Source organism: Pelodiscus sinensis, chromosome 2 (genome assembly GCF_049634645.1).
Source record: "Pelodiscus sinensis isolate JC-2024 chromosome 2, ASM4963464v1, whole genome shotgun sequence".
NCBI classification, from domain to species: domain Eukaryota; kingdom Metazoa; phylum Chordata; order Testudines; family Trionychidae; genus Pelodiscus; species Pelodiscus sinensis.
In genome coordinates this window covers 193,794,536-193,813,045 of record NC_134712.1, presented here as the reverse complement: position 1 = coordinate 193,813,045, position 18,510 = coordinate 193,794,536, and the positions used below count along the sequence as shown (strand labels likewise).

The 18,510-nt window shown below is 42.8% G+C and overlaps 1 protein-coding gene across 3 annotated transcripts in view; it reads right to left on the bottom strand.

The window, feature by feature from the left end:
• The window catches only part of RFTN1 (raftlin, lipid raft linker 1), a 120,045-nt gene extending 101,803 nt beyond the window's left edge, over positions 1-18,242 (bottom strand). For 2 of the 3 annotated variants that reach the window (XM_006133255.4, XM_075922109.1), the window contains exons 1-2: positions 17,941-18,242; positions 11,311-11,463 (exon numbers count right to left, since the gene is read on the bottom strand). In XM_006133255.4, coding sequence (XP_006133317.1) covers positions 11,311-11,455 — 145 coding nt within the window. In that variant the 5' untranslated portion in view covers positions 11,456-11,463; positions 17,941-18,242. Of the gene's footprint in view, positions 1-11,310; positions 11,467-17,940 lie in introns of all 3 variants that reach the window. The other variant, XM_014578660.3, reaches the window with a different exon arrangement.
• Positions 18,243-18,510: the final 268 nt, after the last annotated feature.

The following is an 18,510-nucleotide window of genomic DNA, read 5'->3' as shown; positions in this document are numbered from 1 at the left end:
GGCAAGTACTCTCCTGCATGGGCAGTTGATGAAGGCAGGGCTGGTGGAGGCAAGCCCCCAGACCCACCTCCAGTCCCTCCCTTTCTGCTGAGGCCCTGCCCCTTTCCTGTCCCTCCCCAAAATGGGGAGGCGGGGCGGTGTGTTACACATGTGTTCCTCCATTCCAACCACAGGGAGGAGAGCGGGCAGTTGAGCACTATCCCCAGCCCCAGAGGAAGATGCACCACTCAGCACGGCCTGGCCCAGCCTCTCCAAGCCCAGAGCACTGGCGAGAGGGTAAAGGGTGTGCCACGTGGCCTAGTCCAGCCTCTCCAGCCCCAGAGCACCAGGAAATGGAGGAGGGTGCCCCGGGCCCACCCTAGCATCTCCAGTACCAGGAAGGCAGGCGCTTGGGGCAGCAACACTCCACTCCCAATACGCCTAAGGTATGCATTTTGGGGGCAGAGTGTGGGTGGGGAAAGGCTGGCGAATTGGGAAGGTACCAGTTACTTATGCTCTCCTAGTGTGAAGTTAATCTGCAGTCCCATTGGAGGCAATAGACAATGGTGATCATTGTTACTAGGGCTCACTTTCACATGTCAGTGCTGTAGGAAAATGGTGAGCAAAGGCAGTCTGTGGTTGCAGTCCTGTTCAAAGTAATGGAAGTGTGGCCATCTAGAACAGAAGCCACGTTTTGCAAATTTAGTGCCCACAACTGGGATATGAAGAGAACTTGAAAGAAAATAAATTCATAATCACAAGATTTATTAACTCCAGTCACTTTTAATCCATAGTTTAATAAAAAGCAAATGTATGTCAAAACATTTGATTCACAGAGGATACATCAGACTTCTCATGTACATTTCTCAGATTCCTAAATACATTCTACTATCTAATTATCTAGTACCCTAAAATATCTAAAAGTGAAGGAAAAAATAATGAACAGCCTGAAAAATTAAATATTCGATTACATTAAATGTGGAGTTAACACTTCAGACTAAATATGCAAATATGATATATAACTTGCTTTGTATAATATTTCTGGTCATCTTAATATAAACTATGGTGCCCAATCTACTCTTTACCCAAGCAAAAAAATCTCACTAACTTGCATTATCAGCCCCATAAGTGACTATCTAGGCAAAATGGGTGACAGTAGCAACATTTAAATTAGTTAAAGAAAATTCTCATTTTATGTTTCAATGTTTATTTTAATTTAATGTCATTTTTCCATTTATGGGATCAAAATAGACTTTATGCTGCTTAACTTTTGGGGGGTTTTCATTTCAAAACTGCACATCATATTAGAAAAAGAATTTGAAACCACAGATAGCTTGTATTGTATTGGAGAAGTCATTTCACTTTTGACCGTAACACTGCAACTGTCAATGTAACCTATTAGAGATGTAAAATCCTGTTAAACATATTGTTTAACCGGTTAACTGATTAAAGGGTCAGGTGGGCTGGAGCAACCCTCCCCTGCCCAGCCTCAGGCAAGGACTGCACTGGCCCAGCTGGAGCAACCACTGCCCGCAGTGGGCCCCCTGTGCGGCTGGAGCAACCCCCTGTCCACAGCAGGCAGGGAACTGCTGAAACTCCTACCAGTTAACCTTAATTGGTAATTCTTCCCATTAACAGTGGGGCTTCCAGTTAAACATTCACATCTCTACAGCCTATGCTGTGATCCACTAGCACTGTGGTTCTCAACTGGTGGTACATGGACCACTGGTGGTTCACGGTGACTTTTTCGGTGGTCCACAGGAACATTGTCCAAAGTCACATGGCGTGAGCAGGTACCACCATTAGGCTGTTTTACGCCATGTTCACAAGCACATGGCGCGTCATCCATAGCGTCACCTGCAGGAGGAATGCTTGGATCTGAAAAATGTTTTTGTGGCTCAAGACGTGTACCAGCACGTCTACCATAGAGAAATTTGGGGCCAGCGTGACCGGGGGTTATCCAAATCTGTCAGCACACGCAGTCAGATTTCTTTTTCCATTTGCATCAACTTATATGCGTGAGACTGGATTTTCGTGTTTGTTGCACAGTAAGTCCAAACAGAGGAATTGGCTTGCAGTGGAAAGTGATATTCGTTGTGCAAGTACCACTCCAAACATTGAAAAGCTTGTCAGTGAGAAGAGAATCCAAAAATCTGTTAGTAAGAAATAAATTTCAAACCAAAATGTTCGTTGTCTGCTCTTTTTTATCACGTCTCAAAAAAGAGGTGGTCCACACAAATTTTTTGATTGGCCTAGTGGTCCATGGACTGAAACGAGTTGAGAACCACTGCACCAGCAGAACTCTCAGAGATGCCAACAAGAAGTTCTACAGAATTATTGTGCAGTCACTTAAACACTTCCTTTTTATTACTAAAATGGTGGAGTTCCTTATTTGTCAATGGAGTAAAAAAAAAAAAACTTTTTGCTTACTATGCCTATACAGGATATCAAGTTGTTTGACTATGGCTATACGTATACAGATTGTTACAGGTAGGATTATTTTGCTCCTATGCCATTCTGTTTTAGGAACAAGGTCTGGCATCAACACGATGACACTAGACCACATGCAGCCTGTGAACTTAAGACTAAAATGTTCACCCACACATTCAAAAGCAATTATGTTTTTTTCTCATGGGCTTGTCATGTATAACAGCTAAAGGTCCAAGTTGTTTTTCTCATGGAGAGGTTTTCACTTCCCCTTTAGTTGGTGGGTTTACAATGCAAATTAAAAGAATTTTTATATCTCCCCAGGGTTTTCTTTTCAGTACAATTAAGACAAGTGACTTAGTGAAGAACAAGGTGACACCAAGATTTTCTGTTTTCTCTTAGCAGGGAGGCTGTCACTATTCAGTATTAGTTGATTTCAACCTTCCATCCATCAGGCTACACTTGCACAGATTTTCAGCCAAATATCAACTAACTTTGTTCTCAAAGTGAACTATCCAGAACTTCTCCATTAAAATGGATATTTTTCTCTAAATATTCAGGTAAAAATTATGGGTGGAAAAAGCTAACATTTTACCTCAGAGTTCCTTCCCATTTAGCCCAGCTCCATGATAAAGCAAGCCATTATAGATTTGTTATTTAATCCATAACAAATTACAAGCAACTCTGAGGTCTGATTCTACTCCAGTTTAAATCAGTGGACATCTTGCTACTAACCTGAACAGAAACAGGACAAGGCCCTTTTGGCTTGTAGCGGTTGAGGAATTTTCATCATTTTATAAGAAACCAGAATTTTCTACCATTCTACCATTGACAGCCAATTCTTTGACTTCTGATCAACATGAGGAGCATGACAGTAACCCTCATGAAGATTGGAAAAAATTATAAAAGTGACGAACAGACGAAAAAGCAAAGAAGATTGGATGCAATACTTGAATTATTAACAGGGTAAGAAGGTTTCTTAGAAAAACAAAACTTCCATTGTAGATAGATTTGTAACTGCTTTTCCAGTATGGGAAACAGATCGTTCTTAAGAAAGGTTGAATAGGTTGAAATTTTAAGAAAGTTGAATAGGAGTTAAACTACAGCTTTAAAAAAGGCTCAGTTCTCACTGTAGATATGAAGCAACGAATCAGAAAAGGTAGGAGAGTCCTATCTGCCTACTGCTATTTCTTCCTCTTTCATATGCATTTGTACAGATCAACCCCATCCACGCGTCATTTTGTAGCATCCCTGCAGCAACAACAGCTATTGCTTACCTTGAAAATATTAGTGAAATATTTAGATTGGGAGTGTACAAAAGCACCTAAGAGATCAGTTCACTCTCAGTGAAGCTGGACACTAACTTCCTTAGGAACTTCTGAAAAATCTCACTCTTACTTGATGTATTTTTAGCATCATGTAGTATGATTTAACAAATAGAAAACAGAAGAAAATTAGACCTATGTGACCAGAAAGTTCCCCACAGACAGGAGGAAGCAAGCGCTTTGCAAAGCACTAGGGGTCATAGACCTAAATTTTGGAAACACTGATCTCAAATATATACACCAAAAGTTTATAATCATTAACTGCATATTTACACATTTTTTATCAGCAATTGGTAGCTTCACAAGAAGTCACCAAATCATAGTTTGGTTTCCATCTGCTCTCCAAAAAAACTCCTGTTACAACACAGTATTTCTGCAGAGCAGTTTGGTGTTGAGTGCACAAATTATTTTTAAATGTCAGGGCATTTTCATATTATTAATAAGACTTGAGTACAGAAGTTTTATAGCATACAGAGTAAGAAGTCAAGTCTAACCTACTTCTTACTTCAGTTCCATTGATGAACATATATGTGGATAAGAACATGACCTCGTAGGTCAAATACAGGACTGGATATCAGTTTAGGATTCTATTCCTAGCTTTGCTACTCATATAACTCAGTTTCCTCATCTGTTAAGATAGTTTATTAATTGATGTTCATAAAGTGCTTAGAGCTCCTTGCATGAAAGCTGCTATATACATGAAAAATATCAGAAGAAAAGACAAAATGATGAAATTATTTAAGACATATGTTGTTGGAATACTTAGCATATATCATCAATAAAATATACCTTGTCAAGAGGTATGAGAATTCAAACAGGGAACTAAGTAGATATAAAAAATCAAAACCCAACAAACAGGACTTTGAAGACCCCACTGATTATTATCAATCAGAAACATTTGAATAGAACAAAAGAACAGAATTAATATTATATAAGTGAGTTTGTGCATTTGTTTGTGTGTCTGTCCGTCCATGAGTTTGTTTATTCAAGAACTCCTCCTAAACAGTAAGAGCTAGGACCTCCAAATTTGGTTTGCAGCTTCCTCTTACCATAACTTAAAGCAAAGTCAGGGTTTGGTTGTGTCAGGACAACGCGATGTGAGCAGAATGTGATTGTTTCACATCAAATGGAAAGAAAAAGGTGTGATAGTGGGGTCAGTCATCCTCACAAATGAGCACAAGGGGGCAGCAAATACCCCAGTGCAGGGTAGCAGCCGTTGGCTGGCAGCACAGCCCCTGCAGCCTTTGGAGCAGCTGCCTACCACGCCATGTGGCCCCTGATGCTCCAGCCCAGTCCCAGGAAGCAGCCGGAAGTAGCTGCCCACCGGGCCAAATGACCCTCACTGCTCCAAAATGGAACCCAGGAGAAGTCGGAGGGTGGCCTTTATGGTCCCACCCCGAGCTGGCCCCAGGGAAAAGCTGCCCACTATGCCACTCTCTGGGACAGCCCCTAGGAGCAGCTGGGAGCAGTCGCCTACCATGCCACACATCCCCCACCATCCCGGGCTGGCCCCAAACCCAGGCAACACCAAGTCTTCTAGGCTGTGTCTACACTGGCAAGTTATTCCGGAAAATCAGCCGCTTTTCCGGAAAAACTTGCCAGCTGTCTACACTGGCCGCTTGAATTTCCGGAAAAGCACTGACGATCTAATGTAAAATCATCAGTGATCTTCCGAAAAAACTATGCTGCTCCCGTTTGGGCAAAAGTCTTTTTCCGGAAAACTGTTCCAGAAAAGGGCCAGTGTAGACAGCACAGTAGTGTTTTCCTCAAAACAGCCCCGATCGCAATAATGACGATCGGGGCTTTTTTGCGGAAAAGCGCGTCTAGATTGGCAGGACGCTTTTCCAGAAATACTTTTAACGAAAAACCTTTTCTGTTAAAAGCATTTCCGAAAAATCATGCCAGTGTAGACGTAGCCCTAATGTTTGCATATATTCTTTCTATTAAACGGCCACCATTCTTGTCTGTCTGTCATGGGATTTTCAACTTTCACACACACTCCTGCACACGTGCCAACACGGCCTGGCTCAGTGCAACACCACACAGCTCCACTCACGGGGAGGCACTGCCGCAGTGGCCAACGTAGCAAGAGTCTCTGCCACGGCCTCTTGCCGCCCGCCCACCTCTGCTGGCCGGTAGCTCGCACGCATGCGCCAGCACGGCCTGCCTCAGTGCCATGCTGCGCACTCCACTCACGGGGAGGTGCTGCCACTTTGGCCAACACAGCAGGAATGCTCTGCCGCTGCCCCGCCCCCCCCGCAATCCTGGTGCCTTTAAAGGGACACCAACTGAACCCAGCGCTGCTACATGGGGCAACCACGTCCCCGCACATCACAAGCAGGCAGCCAATGGCAGCTGTGCTGGCACAGATCAAAGGGGAATGGGAGACTGTAGAGGAGCAGGAGTATCCAACCCTCACCCCCCGAGCTCCCGAAGTGCCCCCTTAATCCTGTCCAGCCCATGCCCCTGCAGCCCAGGTTTGCGAGCACCACTGCGACTGAGACAGGCAGCCCCCTGCCCTTGGTGCAGACAGAGCCCCAAACAAGGCCTGCAAAGGAGGCTGCCATGCATGCCTGCAAGCTGGGGGAGAGGGCTGCCCATGCGGGCAGGACGAGGGGTGCAGGGACTGACACTTTTTAAAAAAATGATCTTTCTAAAAGCGCACCAAAAGACTAAAAATAATAAAAAGTGCACCAAAAAGTCAAAAATAAAGTTTTAAGCTAGCCATGTAGGAGAAAGATTGGAGGGCTAACAGTTAGCAACTGCCATGAATCATATTTAGCCCTTCAATCTTTCTCCTACATGGCTAGCTTAAAATTTTATTTTTGACTTTTTGGTGCACTTTTTTCATGCACTACTCCAATCTGATAATTTGATGCTACTTTGACCAATAATGATAAGACCTCCTTCTACTGCAGACCTCCTTCTACTGCAGATTGCTTTGAGCAGCTATAATTCATTTGAGGTAAATTTTGATATGATTGTCAGAAGACAAAAAAGTAGAATATTTGCTTTCATATTTTATTGTGATTTCATTAATGGAAACAGAGTAATGCTTAATTTGACGTATGTATGTAATCCCAAAGAAATCAATGTGATTTATATGCATGAACAAAGTTGAGCACACATGTGTTTACAGGATCAGAGCCTACAGCAACCACAACATTTAAACACAGATACATGAGTGATAAAATTTTTCAGATAAATAATCCGTCATTATATTCTGTTTCCTATATTACTGCTCTCAGTCTGTGGATTTTATCTTTCAATAATTATCTGCAAGGAAAATAGGTTATGAGAAGTAATTTCCTTTCTAATTTATCTGTGTTTTACATATGGTGCAAGATCTCACTGAAGAAATATATAAACATCTCTGAACAAATAATATTTTACCAAATTAACTTTATTTAATCATTTTCCAGAAAAACTGGGTGGTAACCTACCTGGTAAAGCGGAAATACAAAACTAGAATGCTTGTTTCCTTTAGATACTTCTACTTATAAAAGGAAAGTAGGTAATAAAATAACTTAAACTGGACAAAAGTTGTTTTTACAAGGCTTAAATCAAATAAAAACAGCTGCAACTGCAGTATTTTTTAAAATGTGCAGCCACATACTCTAATACAATTTTTAAAATGAATGGTGAAAAGAAACAGAAGGCAGAGACCAGGCATAAACAACTGTTTAATGTAATATTAAAATAACTGGTAGCAAAGAAAGATAATCAATGAAGTAAATATCAAATGCTATATCCTTCAGAAAACATACATTTTTGTTGATGAAAATTTGCGTCTTTTTCTTTCCACATCCTAGTTACAAATACAATTAGATTCTCCACAGTGACACCCTGCTCAGGTAAATTAAATACCTTGTCAAGACAATAACTGAAATGCAATATTAATATAAGTATACTTCAGTAGTAAAGGTTCACTTAACTTTTGATTTTACCATAAAATATGACCTTGTAAAGGCTAATTTATGCCATAATTTTTTTTAAAAAACCTATTGACTTCAATAAGTCTGTAACAACTGTTGTTTGAACAGTGTAATTGAATGTAAAAATGTTACTGGTCTCATTCCCAATAGTATATCACAAGTTTTAAAGATATATACAAAGACAGGTCCATTCTCTGAGTAGATTATAATCTAACATCCAGAAAGACATATGCACATACTATGGATTGCACACTATGGGTATGTCTACACAGTAGTGCATACCTCGAAATAAACTACGCAATTTAAGCTATGCAAATTGTGTCGTTTATTTCAAAATAGCTTATTTTGAAATTGGCACTGTCTACACAATGCTAATTTCAAAATAAATCGCTATTCTGGCATCTTCCTTAATCCTTGTGCAACAAGGTTTACAGGAAGTCAGAATAGAAAGCCAGTTATTTCAAATATATTTCAAAATAATGGGCATGCTGTTAAAACACACAGAATGCTATTTCAGGATAACAGACATTATCCTGAAATAGCGCTGCTGTGTAAAGACATACCCTGTGAGTAAGAAACCAGAAATATTTTTTTAAGACCATATTACTGGTAAAGGCGAGGGGATGGAGATAACTCAACAGTTTTCTTTTTCTATGTTTTATCTCTTTGCTTTTTTATTCTACTCTCTTTTACTATAAAGATATTATCTGTTACACTAAAGAATACATTCCCATGCAAACACAGACACCAGATAGGGATTAGTGAAACAATATGCAAAAAAAAAAAAATAGATTTCTGATGTCCTCTTTTGGATACAAGCTGTGCAGCAATGTGTTTATAAAGGAACTGATCCTGCAAAGAAACACATGATATTCTTGTATATTTTCCTGTTGCAGGACTTTTACATACAAGATCTAGTGTGTGAACCTGCTAAGCAAGAGACAAGGTATAAGAGGATGGATGGTTTTGTGGCTAAGAAACTAGGAGGCAGAAAATGTGAGTTCTATTCTTGGCTCTGTGATAGGTTCCTGTGTGGCTATTCTCAAGTCACATCATTATTTTATGCTAAGGATGTTAATTTGTATCGACTACATGATTAGTCGGTCTTGGCTCACACTGGTCCAGAAGCTACCTCTGCTGCAGCTCTGAAGTTTAAATGTAGCAGGAGCTGGGTGTGCAGGCAGCCTGTCTCATACTACATTTAAACTGAAGCGCCACAGTGGAGGTAGCTCCCAGACCGGCACGAGCCGGGACAGAGCCGCAGCAGTCCCAAACCAGTGCGAGCCAGGACTGCTCAGCCCTGGCTCACACCAGATCCAGCAGCCCGTTTGCAGTGGCCAGGATGGCTGTGGGCAGAGGCTGCTCCGGCAGCAGCCCCCATCCATGGTGGGCCCAGCTTCCTGCTGGAACGCCCCCCTCCAAGACAGTATCTGCTGTCAGAGCAGCCTCTGCCCACAGCAAGCCTCAGCCCACTGTGAGCCTCTACTAGAGACAGTAGAGGGGTTGGGAGGCAGGCAGCACTGGGGAGATGGTGCTGGGGGGAACTGGCTTTAAGCTGGCTCCCTGCCGCAGTGGCTTTTGTTCCCTCTCTTGCTGCCTCATACAGAGGCAGCAAGGTGTGGGGGGGAAGCAAGTAGTTGAGTATTTGACTCAACTACTTGCTTACGTCCCTATTCAGTGCCTCAGTTCCCCATCTGTAACAACATCTCCAAACCTCAGAGTGCTAGGAATAGGGCTTAAATTCAGACAGAGCCACCTGGAGCACAGCCCCAGTAAATATTTTCAAAGCCATGGGACCCTTGACGAACCCCACCACGCTCAAGCTGCGAGTCTGATGGCTCCAGAGAATACTTGAGGAGAATTTAAGCTCTGGTTAGGAGGATATATTTAGTCACTCAGGTATGGCGCTGAGGAGTGACACAGAAAAGCCTATAAATAAACAGATGGCCTCAATACTAATTCATTTCCACTAGCTCTAAAGCAGCAATATATAAAAGTAAGATTTCTTAGACAATCAAAGTGCAGACAGGAAGGCTCTCAGAATTTCAAAATGAGCTGTTTGACTTGGTTTTGTATTTATTTACTCCAGTTTCAACACACAAATATAAAATGAATGCTTATCCCAGCCTCTGGATGTTTTTAACAAATAACTAGAAACACATTCCAATTAAAATGTAAACAGCTGCAAAAATTCAACAACCTTTCTCCGACAATAGAAAACAGTCCACAAAGCCCAAATTTTCACTACTCCAAGACACCAAACTCCATTTCCATCAAATCCACATTCCCCATCCAAATCCTTAATTTTTTCCAAATGCCTGGACAAACAGAAGGGCTCTACAGGATGGAGGATAGGTTGATCAATGGTTATTAATCAGGATGGTCACAGATGCAATTCCCTGTGCTGAGAGTCTCTAAATGTCTGATTGACACAGGTTGGGACTGGATGATAGGGAATGAGGCATTTGATAATAGCCCATGTTCTATGCCTTCTCTCTGAAGCATCTGGCATTGGCTGCTGTCAGAAGACAAGATACTAGATTAGCTAGACTGTTTAACTGACCTAAGCTGCCATTCTTGTGTTCTTATGTCCTAAAAGTTAAACAATGCATACTATTTTGGATGAAAAATGAATTCTAAAGTCAAGAGGCTATCAAGGAGAACATCTTGTCAGCAATGCCCTTTCACATGTAAGTTACTTCCAGCTTGAGCATCTACATTGGCATAGTTGCACCAGGAAGGAAGTGATCTCTCGGATAGTCAGGTCCCTAGTCATTTAGCACTTTACAGGTCAGAACCATGACTTTAACCTCTGTCTGGAAATCGACAGATAGCCAATCTGCAAAGCACAGCCATCGTATATTAAGAAGCGGGCCACAGCCTTCTACACTGACTACAACTTCAAAAGAAGAGTATACTATAGTAGCCTAATCTTGAAAAAAGAATAGGCATGGATCACTTCACCTTTGAATTGTTGAAAGACTTTCTGAGTTCATAGATGTCAACAAAAGAGGAAAATAAATGGAATATTCATGAGGCAGCCATTGGATTAAGACGTGGACTGTTAGACATACTGAAACTACAAAACTCTGTGCCTTTCAACTGTTTTTTTAAGTGAGCTTCTGCCATTTTCCATTTTTTCAGGCATATGAATGCAACAAAGATAGCCCAGAGGCATTAGTCACATCCTGATGTTTATGAATGACAGCTCAGCAATGTGGCTATACTGAATTCAACCTCTAAAACAGCTATCAAGGGTGGCAGTGGGAGAGGGGAACAATGGAGAATTATCCAACATAACACCTCTGAATCACTTTACCAAATAAAATCTGGATAGTGTAAAAGGTAAAAGAATATAAACATATCCTTTATATAAAAAAACACTGAATATAAGGAATCCCTTCTAAAATCTGAAGAGCTACATTTTTATGCATTGGTTTAAAATCCACAGTAGAAAAAATGTTGAGTAAGATATTGTCAAGATGGTAAAATAATCAAGATCATTGTGACTTCATGTATTTAATGTATTTAACACTAAAGAGATTAAATACTCACATATACCATGCTGGTTACAAGCATTATGAACTGACTGGCATCTCTGTGTCATCAAAAATAAGTGAAAAGAAAAAGACTTGTGTACTTACCATCATTCAGAGTTGTGAACTCCAGGAAACGATACTCATATGAAACATCTATCTTCGTTTCCACCTGTGGCCTCTTCAAAGTTGAATAGATATTACCAGGCCGTTTTTCATCACGTTTCTCTAATTTGTTTAGTCCACAACCCATTTCAACAGCTGCTGATTCAAAGAGGTAGGGGAAGAGTGAAGAAAAAAAGTAACAGCATTCATTTTTCTATTTCATATGCCAAAGCTTTTATTATTTATGTATAATTTTAAAAATATGCTAGCCACAGATCATTATGAAACAGCCTAATTTAATAAATGTTCAGATATTAAACAGGCTATGTATATGCATCATGCATGACTCACTTTTTTAAAGATAAAATTACCGGGTACACTATTATTTTATTGAAAGCTGTTTTATTGAAACATGTATTTGAAACTAGATGTTTCAGCTTTTATGGGACTTAAGATAAAAAATAAATCCTGTGTTCCTTCCATCCTTCCGGTCTTTTCCAGGGTAAGCTACAGAATAGTAATCTTAGATAGCCAACTTTAAAATAGAATAAAAGCTGGCAGAATGCTGATAGCCGAAGCACAAATTGGAAACAGAAATCAACATGTGCTAAAAAGAAGATTTGCAGCTTTGCTATGAAAGTGTCCAAGAGAAATGTTACACAAATGTTTGTTATCAGTTGTGCCAAGCTTTAAGTCTTTTGCCATTTACCCTACAGGAAAAATAACATTTCTCTGTTTATTTTGGCATAATTACATGAACTTCATTATTTTATATCACTTCTATAAAGCTGGAATTAGATATTTTACTTAGTGAATTAAGTACTAAGTATTGCTCATTTTTTCTATTTTTGATAGCATAGAGTCTGTGATCAATAATGATAGTCAGCACTGCAAAAATATTTGGTAGCCAAAAATATTTAACAAAGTAATGCAATGACTGAGCTTTCTTTTACAAATAAGAATTCCTTTGCTTTGCTTTGCTTCTTTACATCCATTAACAATACAACAAGGATCTTAGGACAATATAACTAGTTCAAAGAAAACCATATGTTAAAACAGTATGACAAAGCAGCCTGCCTGTACCTTAAGCATGAGTATTTCAATGGACTTTAATGGAACTACTCACTTGCCTGACTTTAAGCATATGCTTAGGTGTCTTGCTGAATCAGGGCAAAGGCCGTAAGAAGTCTTATCAAGCAAATCAATATTTGGCTGTATTTCAGTGGTGGATGAGATAATCCCTATGTAGAGCGCATATAACTAGGCAAATGTTTATAGAGCGTTCTGGGTGAAAAGTGCTATGTAAATTGTTAGTATTACTAGTGCAGAGTCTGCAGCTTGTCTTCATGTGAGAAGTCCCAGGAAAATTCATAGGATTTTTCTTGTGTGTAAGGGGTGCAGAGGAGGTTGTTAAAGACTCTGTTAGCTTGTGAAAAAATGCATTCTGTATAATGTTGTTCAGTATTGCAGACAATTTTGTATTTTTTCTTGGGCTTGTAGGCCCTAGAGAATTAAAACCGTATCCTACCACAGAACAGTATAGCATCACAAACTTCCCCATGGTTCCCTGACAAAGTTTCTCAATCTTGTTCTCAAAGGTCAATCATTTGTGGCTTCATGCTCATACAGATGTTGATGTCTCTGCTGAGAACACCAACAAAAGAATCATTTGCTATGGACAGTTTTACAAAGCGGACACCTTTGTATTTGTGAGTGGATTGAGGCCGCCAACTATTTTCATACTGACACACTGAATAATTGTTTTCCCAATGGCTATAACTTTAGTTGCTAATGAGGTGGCCTAACATGTAGTTTAATGACTTAATGGTCCCCACCTTTCTTTTTCTTAGGTATTTTTAAATGTCTGGGTTAAAGGTATGAAAACAGGATATTTTCTCAGGAGTTTAAAGGATAAATAAGCAACAACAACAAAAAAACAGGTTCCATCAGGGCTGCCAACTTTCTAATTGCACAAAACCAAACACTCCTGCCCTGCCCCCTGCCCTGTGCTTTTCTTGAGGCCTCACCCTACCCCACCACTTCTGAGGTCCCAGCCACTACTCCGTCCAGCCCCGCTCCCTCCTTCACTCGCTCTCTCCCACTCTCACTCACTTTTACTGAGCTGGGGCAGGGAGTTTGGATGCAGGAGAGGGAGGAGGGCTACAGCCTGGGAGTGTGGGCATTGATATGGGGCTGTGGAAAAAAGGTATGGAGTGAAGGAGGGGACTCAAGGCTGGGGTAGGAGGCAGTGTTCCTTAAGCTGTGCAGGAGCACAGCCCTGCAGCTGCTTAATGAGTCCTGACCAGCCAGGGACTCCTGCACTGAGCTGCCTGGCTGGGAGACAGGCACTTCTCCCTCAGCTACCGCAGCAGCTCCTTGCTGAGGACAGAGCTGAAAACTAAAAAGTACTTCAATAAAATTTTGAATGGCAAAATTTAATGAAGATTGCTGAATACTACTGAAGATTTATTTATGAGTTCTTACAGTTGCAAGAAATACATATTTTAATAATATCTCTCAGAAGTTTGTTTTTAGTAGTGAGTGTAAGGGTCACTTCATTCAATTTACAGGTCTCTGTGTCTCCCTCTCTATTCTGAGTAAGTCACAGCTGTCTGCCTCAGTTTCCCTTTCTGTAAGACAGGGACAATATTTATCTCCTTTACAGGGCTGTTGGAAGACTTAAAAACAACTGCAGGGTTTTAGCTTTGCTGTGCAATCACAGGGACCACTCATTTTTTAAAGTTTCCACAATTTTAATCCTCCCATTTTGGACTCAATACTAAAAAGGGCTTTGCCTCTGACCCTGCTCAGTGCTTTGGCCAGCCATTAGCCTAACACATCATTAGAAGAAGAGGCATCTGAGCTGCTCCCCAAGTATGATGTTCAGTTTTAAAGAACAGCTCTTATGGAGGAAACTGGTGAAAACAGCTTGGCTCTGCCAAAGTTTTAGCCTAGCTCAGTCTCTGTCAGCCTGGAGAGGGTTGGCACAGCCTCAGTTCTCTTCTACCTACACTGACTGCAGAAAAGTAAAGAAGTTCCCAAGCCCACTCAATTTTTTTAAAGCTAAATCCTGAAGAAAGGATTTGCTTGAAAGCAGATTCCTCTCTCCACCATAAACAAAAGTGTGAAGTAGAAAAGTGACAAGAAATATCAGGGAAAGAACCAAGACTTGGGAAGATTATGGACAGCACCAGACTTGAGAAATAGAGTGAACAACCAACAAAAGCAGGAAGCCCATTATATAGAAAATTGGTCTGCAGAAAGAACAGCTGACTCCCACCATGTTCTCACAAAGTGTTTGAATTCATCCTTCTTTTACAATTTGTAATCTCTAAAACACTTTGTAAATTTTAAGGACTGTCCTTCCTATGATAAAAGTGAAATTGTCCTGAACTATCTACGTGTGCAGAGCCATCTCATCCATCAGATGGTTTGGGGCGGTTGCCTCAGGTCCCACACTTTGTGAGGCCCTGCAATGGCTGCCTCAACAGTCCTCTGGACAGGACCTTCAGGGCCCAGGGGATTAGCTGAGGGTCGGGTTCGCTCCTGCACTCACGGCGATGGCAGGAGACAGAGCGAACCAGCAGCCTGCTCCACTCCACTGCCAATCTCCCAGCTGAATCACTCCACTTCACTGTGGCAGTGGCAAATGGAGCAACTCAGCCCCAGCCCAAGTGATGCAGGGCTCAGAGGAGCAGAGGAGAGCAGGCTGGGGCTAGGGCACTCTGCTTGCCACCATCATGGTGAAGCGGAGCAGGCTGCTGAGTTGTTCTAGCTCCTGTCGCCACAGTGAGTGTGTGGGACCCACTCCAGGTCTCCCAGGTAAGCCTTTCGGTCATGTAGCTCAGGGGAGGAGGCTTTGGGTAAGGTGTACAATGGGGGCTGAAGAGAGTGGAGAAGAGGAAGGGAGGGAGCAGAGCAATGGTGGGACTTGGCAGGAAGGGGTGCAGTAGAGGCAGGGCAGCAGTTGGAAGAGGTGGGATGGGTTCTGGGGTGAGGGGGATTTCCTCCGGCCCTACGCCTAGGATGGAGGGTGCGTTGCCCTGCTTCCCCTTAGGGATCCTCCTGTATATGTGTTTTATAAGTATGTTTACAAGAATAATAGGAAAAGCAGCTTTGTTCCACACAGCTAGACAATGGACATTATGTCAATGGCTCTCAACCTCTCCAGACTATCCTTTTTAGGAGTCTGAGTTGTCTTGTGTACCCTTAAGTTTCACCTCACTGAAGAACTACTTGTTGACAAAACGAGACACAAAAATACAAAAATGTCATAGTACACTATTACTGAAAAATTGCTTTCTTCATCATTTTTACTACAAAATAAAATCAGTTGCAATATAAATATTGTACTTATATTTCAGCTGATAATATAGACAGAAATATAAACAAGGCATTGTCTTTATGAAATTTTAGTTTCTACTGACTTTACATCAGGCTTTTTATGTAGCCTGATGTAAAATTAGGCAAATGTCTTGATGAGTGAATGTACCTGAAAGACCTCTGAGTATCTCGAGTTACATACATCGCTGACTGAGAACCAATGGTTTATAAAATTTAGGTTTCTAAATGATTTGAAAGCACAAATTATTTAGCTATGTTTCCCAGCACAACTCACGGCTGTTGTAAATATTTAGTAATATTTACACATATTCAGTTCTGCACTACATTTTCATTCTCAGGCCAGGGGAATACCAATGGGAATTCCCCATATCTGATACAGTAAATGTATTATACCAATGTAAAGGTTCCTCTAAAAATGCAAGGAAGGTAGACAGAAATAAAGTCATAAATGTGACTGCTGATATTGTGAAAAATACATTATTCACATGATTTATTACTAATGTAAAAATGGAAACTAATGGATTAAAAGCATTATGAAGGAAATGTAAAAAGATTAACAACATTTTCCCCTAGTAAAATGAAGATCATTTATGTCTTGGCAATGTTAATTATTGTTTCTATTAAGGAAAAAAAAGTTAATTGAGTACCACTGGGTTCCAAATGGAACAACTGGCAATTTCTTTTAATCAGATAAAGTGCCCTTTAAAGTTTTCAAATAAAAATTGGAAACTGCAAGATGATAGAATATTTACAGTTTTACTCCCAATAAATAATTTGTTTGGGATAAAACACATCTATCATCCTAATTTAGAGCTTAGTGTTGGTGCTCGCTCTTGCCATTCAGCAACCTCTCATTCCCTTTTGTTTTCCCTATCAAGGCTATTAGTGCCACAGGAAGAGAATACTGACTTATACAGAAATCCTTTGGACACATTGCGAAGATTATTCCCATGCCATCTAGTTGTACTTTTCCAAGAGTATGTAGGGTTACTGGGACAATGACAAGCAGAAACACTAATAGCTCCTACAAAGATGCATATTAAATAACGCTAGAAAAAAGTACAGCATTCACATTTTCTAGATTACCCAAGTTCATGTTCACATCCACACAAACACATTCCTGCACACTCACATTCAATAACTGTTGTCCTACACTGCCAAAATATCACTGATGTCCATAATCTCTGTGAACCATACCACATCAGTGTATCACTGTTCTTGAGTCCCAATTAACATACTGAGGAATTTCTAGCCAGAAGGACTAACAAGCCATTATCACACTGGTCTTCAGGCATCACACAACAGCATAGTTCTCTGCTTAAAGCCAGAGAGATGCTGTATTACAGAGTTTAGGTTATGTACACTGTAGTGTAAGCTAGTTTTGCTCATTATGTTGTTTACCTAATGGGAAAAATTTCTCCAATTTCTTCCTCATTTCGGCCTTTATCGTGTGTATTCAGGTCTGGATACAGTATCTCCACCAAGTTCACAACTGTGACCTGACTTACCAGCCATAAAGCTATAACTGAAGCATCCTGACAACACAGACATACAGCCTGAAAGACTCAGAAAAGCTAGCCATGGACTGAAGTGGACATTTTCAGCCAAGAGTATTTCGGAGCTGCTAGTTCAGGCCCAACATTGCCATTAAGTGATGCCGGACTGCTAGTCCGAGCTGAATCCAATGCACGTGCTTGGCTACTTCTTTGGGGCCTGATGCAAAGCCCAGGAAAGTATCTGGAAAACCCCAGCTGTCTTCATTTGGGCTTCGGATCAGGCCCTCGCACAAGGAAACAAAGGAGAAGCTGAAGGGTGGGGGGTTCCTGCCCAGCTCCAGTTCCTATCCTCCCCCTGCACCCAAATGTCCCGGTGGAACTGCAGGCACCCAGCGGCTCGAGGGGGAAAACGAGCAGTCAAAGCCCGTCGCGCCACCGCTGCCGCCTGTAACTCAGCGCCCTGCCCAGCAGAGAGGGGGAGGGGGCGGCGCAGACGGTCCCTTGTCAAACTTCAAGAGGAAAGGGGGGGGGGAGCCGCGCGCCGCTCGGGGGCTGCCCCCCGCCGCCCCAGGCAGGGCAGGGAAGGGAAGGCGCCGCTGCCCCCAGAGCTGCTGGCTCCTCGGCCGCCACAGGCACGCACCCCCCAGCCCGGGCGCTGGCTGGGGCAGGGGCTGCAGCGCCCCGCGCCCTCGCACCTCCGCCCTGGGCGCGGCGGGAGCCCAAGCGGGCCTGGGGACGAGCCTGCAGAGCGAGCGGGGCGGTGCCGGGCGGGCAGAGGTAGCGGTCCCCTTACCTAGGGCGGGCTCCTCTGCAGCTGGCTGGCTCGGCAGGCTCCGCCGCTCAGCGCCCGGGCAGGGACACGCGGGCGCCGCCGCTCGCAGCCCGGCTCATGGCAGGGCAGAAAGTTTGTGCCGCCGGGGAGATGGGAGCGGAGGCGGCCGGGGGAGGCTCCGCTTCGGGGACTGGGAGGCGCCTCGGCGGGGACAGGCAGCTCCGCAGAGCCGGAGCCGCTGCACTTCCTCTTCCTCCCAACTCGGGGGCACACGCGGCCCCGCTCCGCAGCCTCGGCCAGAGCGCACGGGCCCCCGGCCCCCTGCCTGCCTGCCAAGGGCTCCCCCACCCGGGCCAGAACGGCATCTTCGCCTCGCAGCCACACCCCGCCCCCTTGAGCCCCGTCAGCGGCCCTTCCCGCCATCGCGCCCAACCCCTGCTCCCCTGGGCCCCGTCAGCTGCCCTCCCGGTCATCGCACCCGACCCCTGTTCCCCTGGGCCCCCTCAACTGCCCTTCCCGTCATCGCACCCAACCCCTGCTCCCCTGGACCCCGTCAACTGCCCTTCCTGTCATCGTGCCAACCCCTGCTCC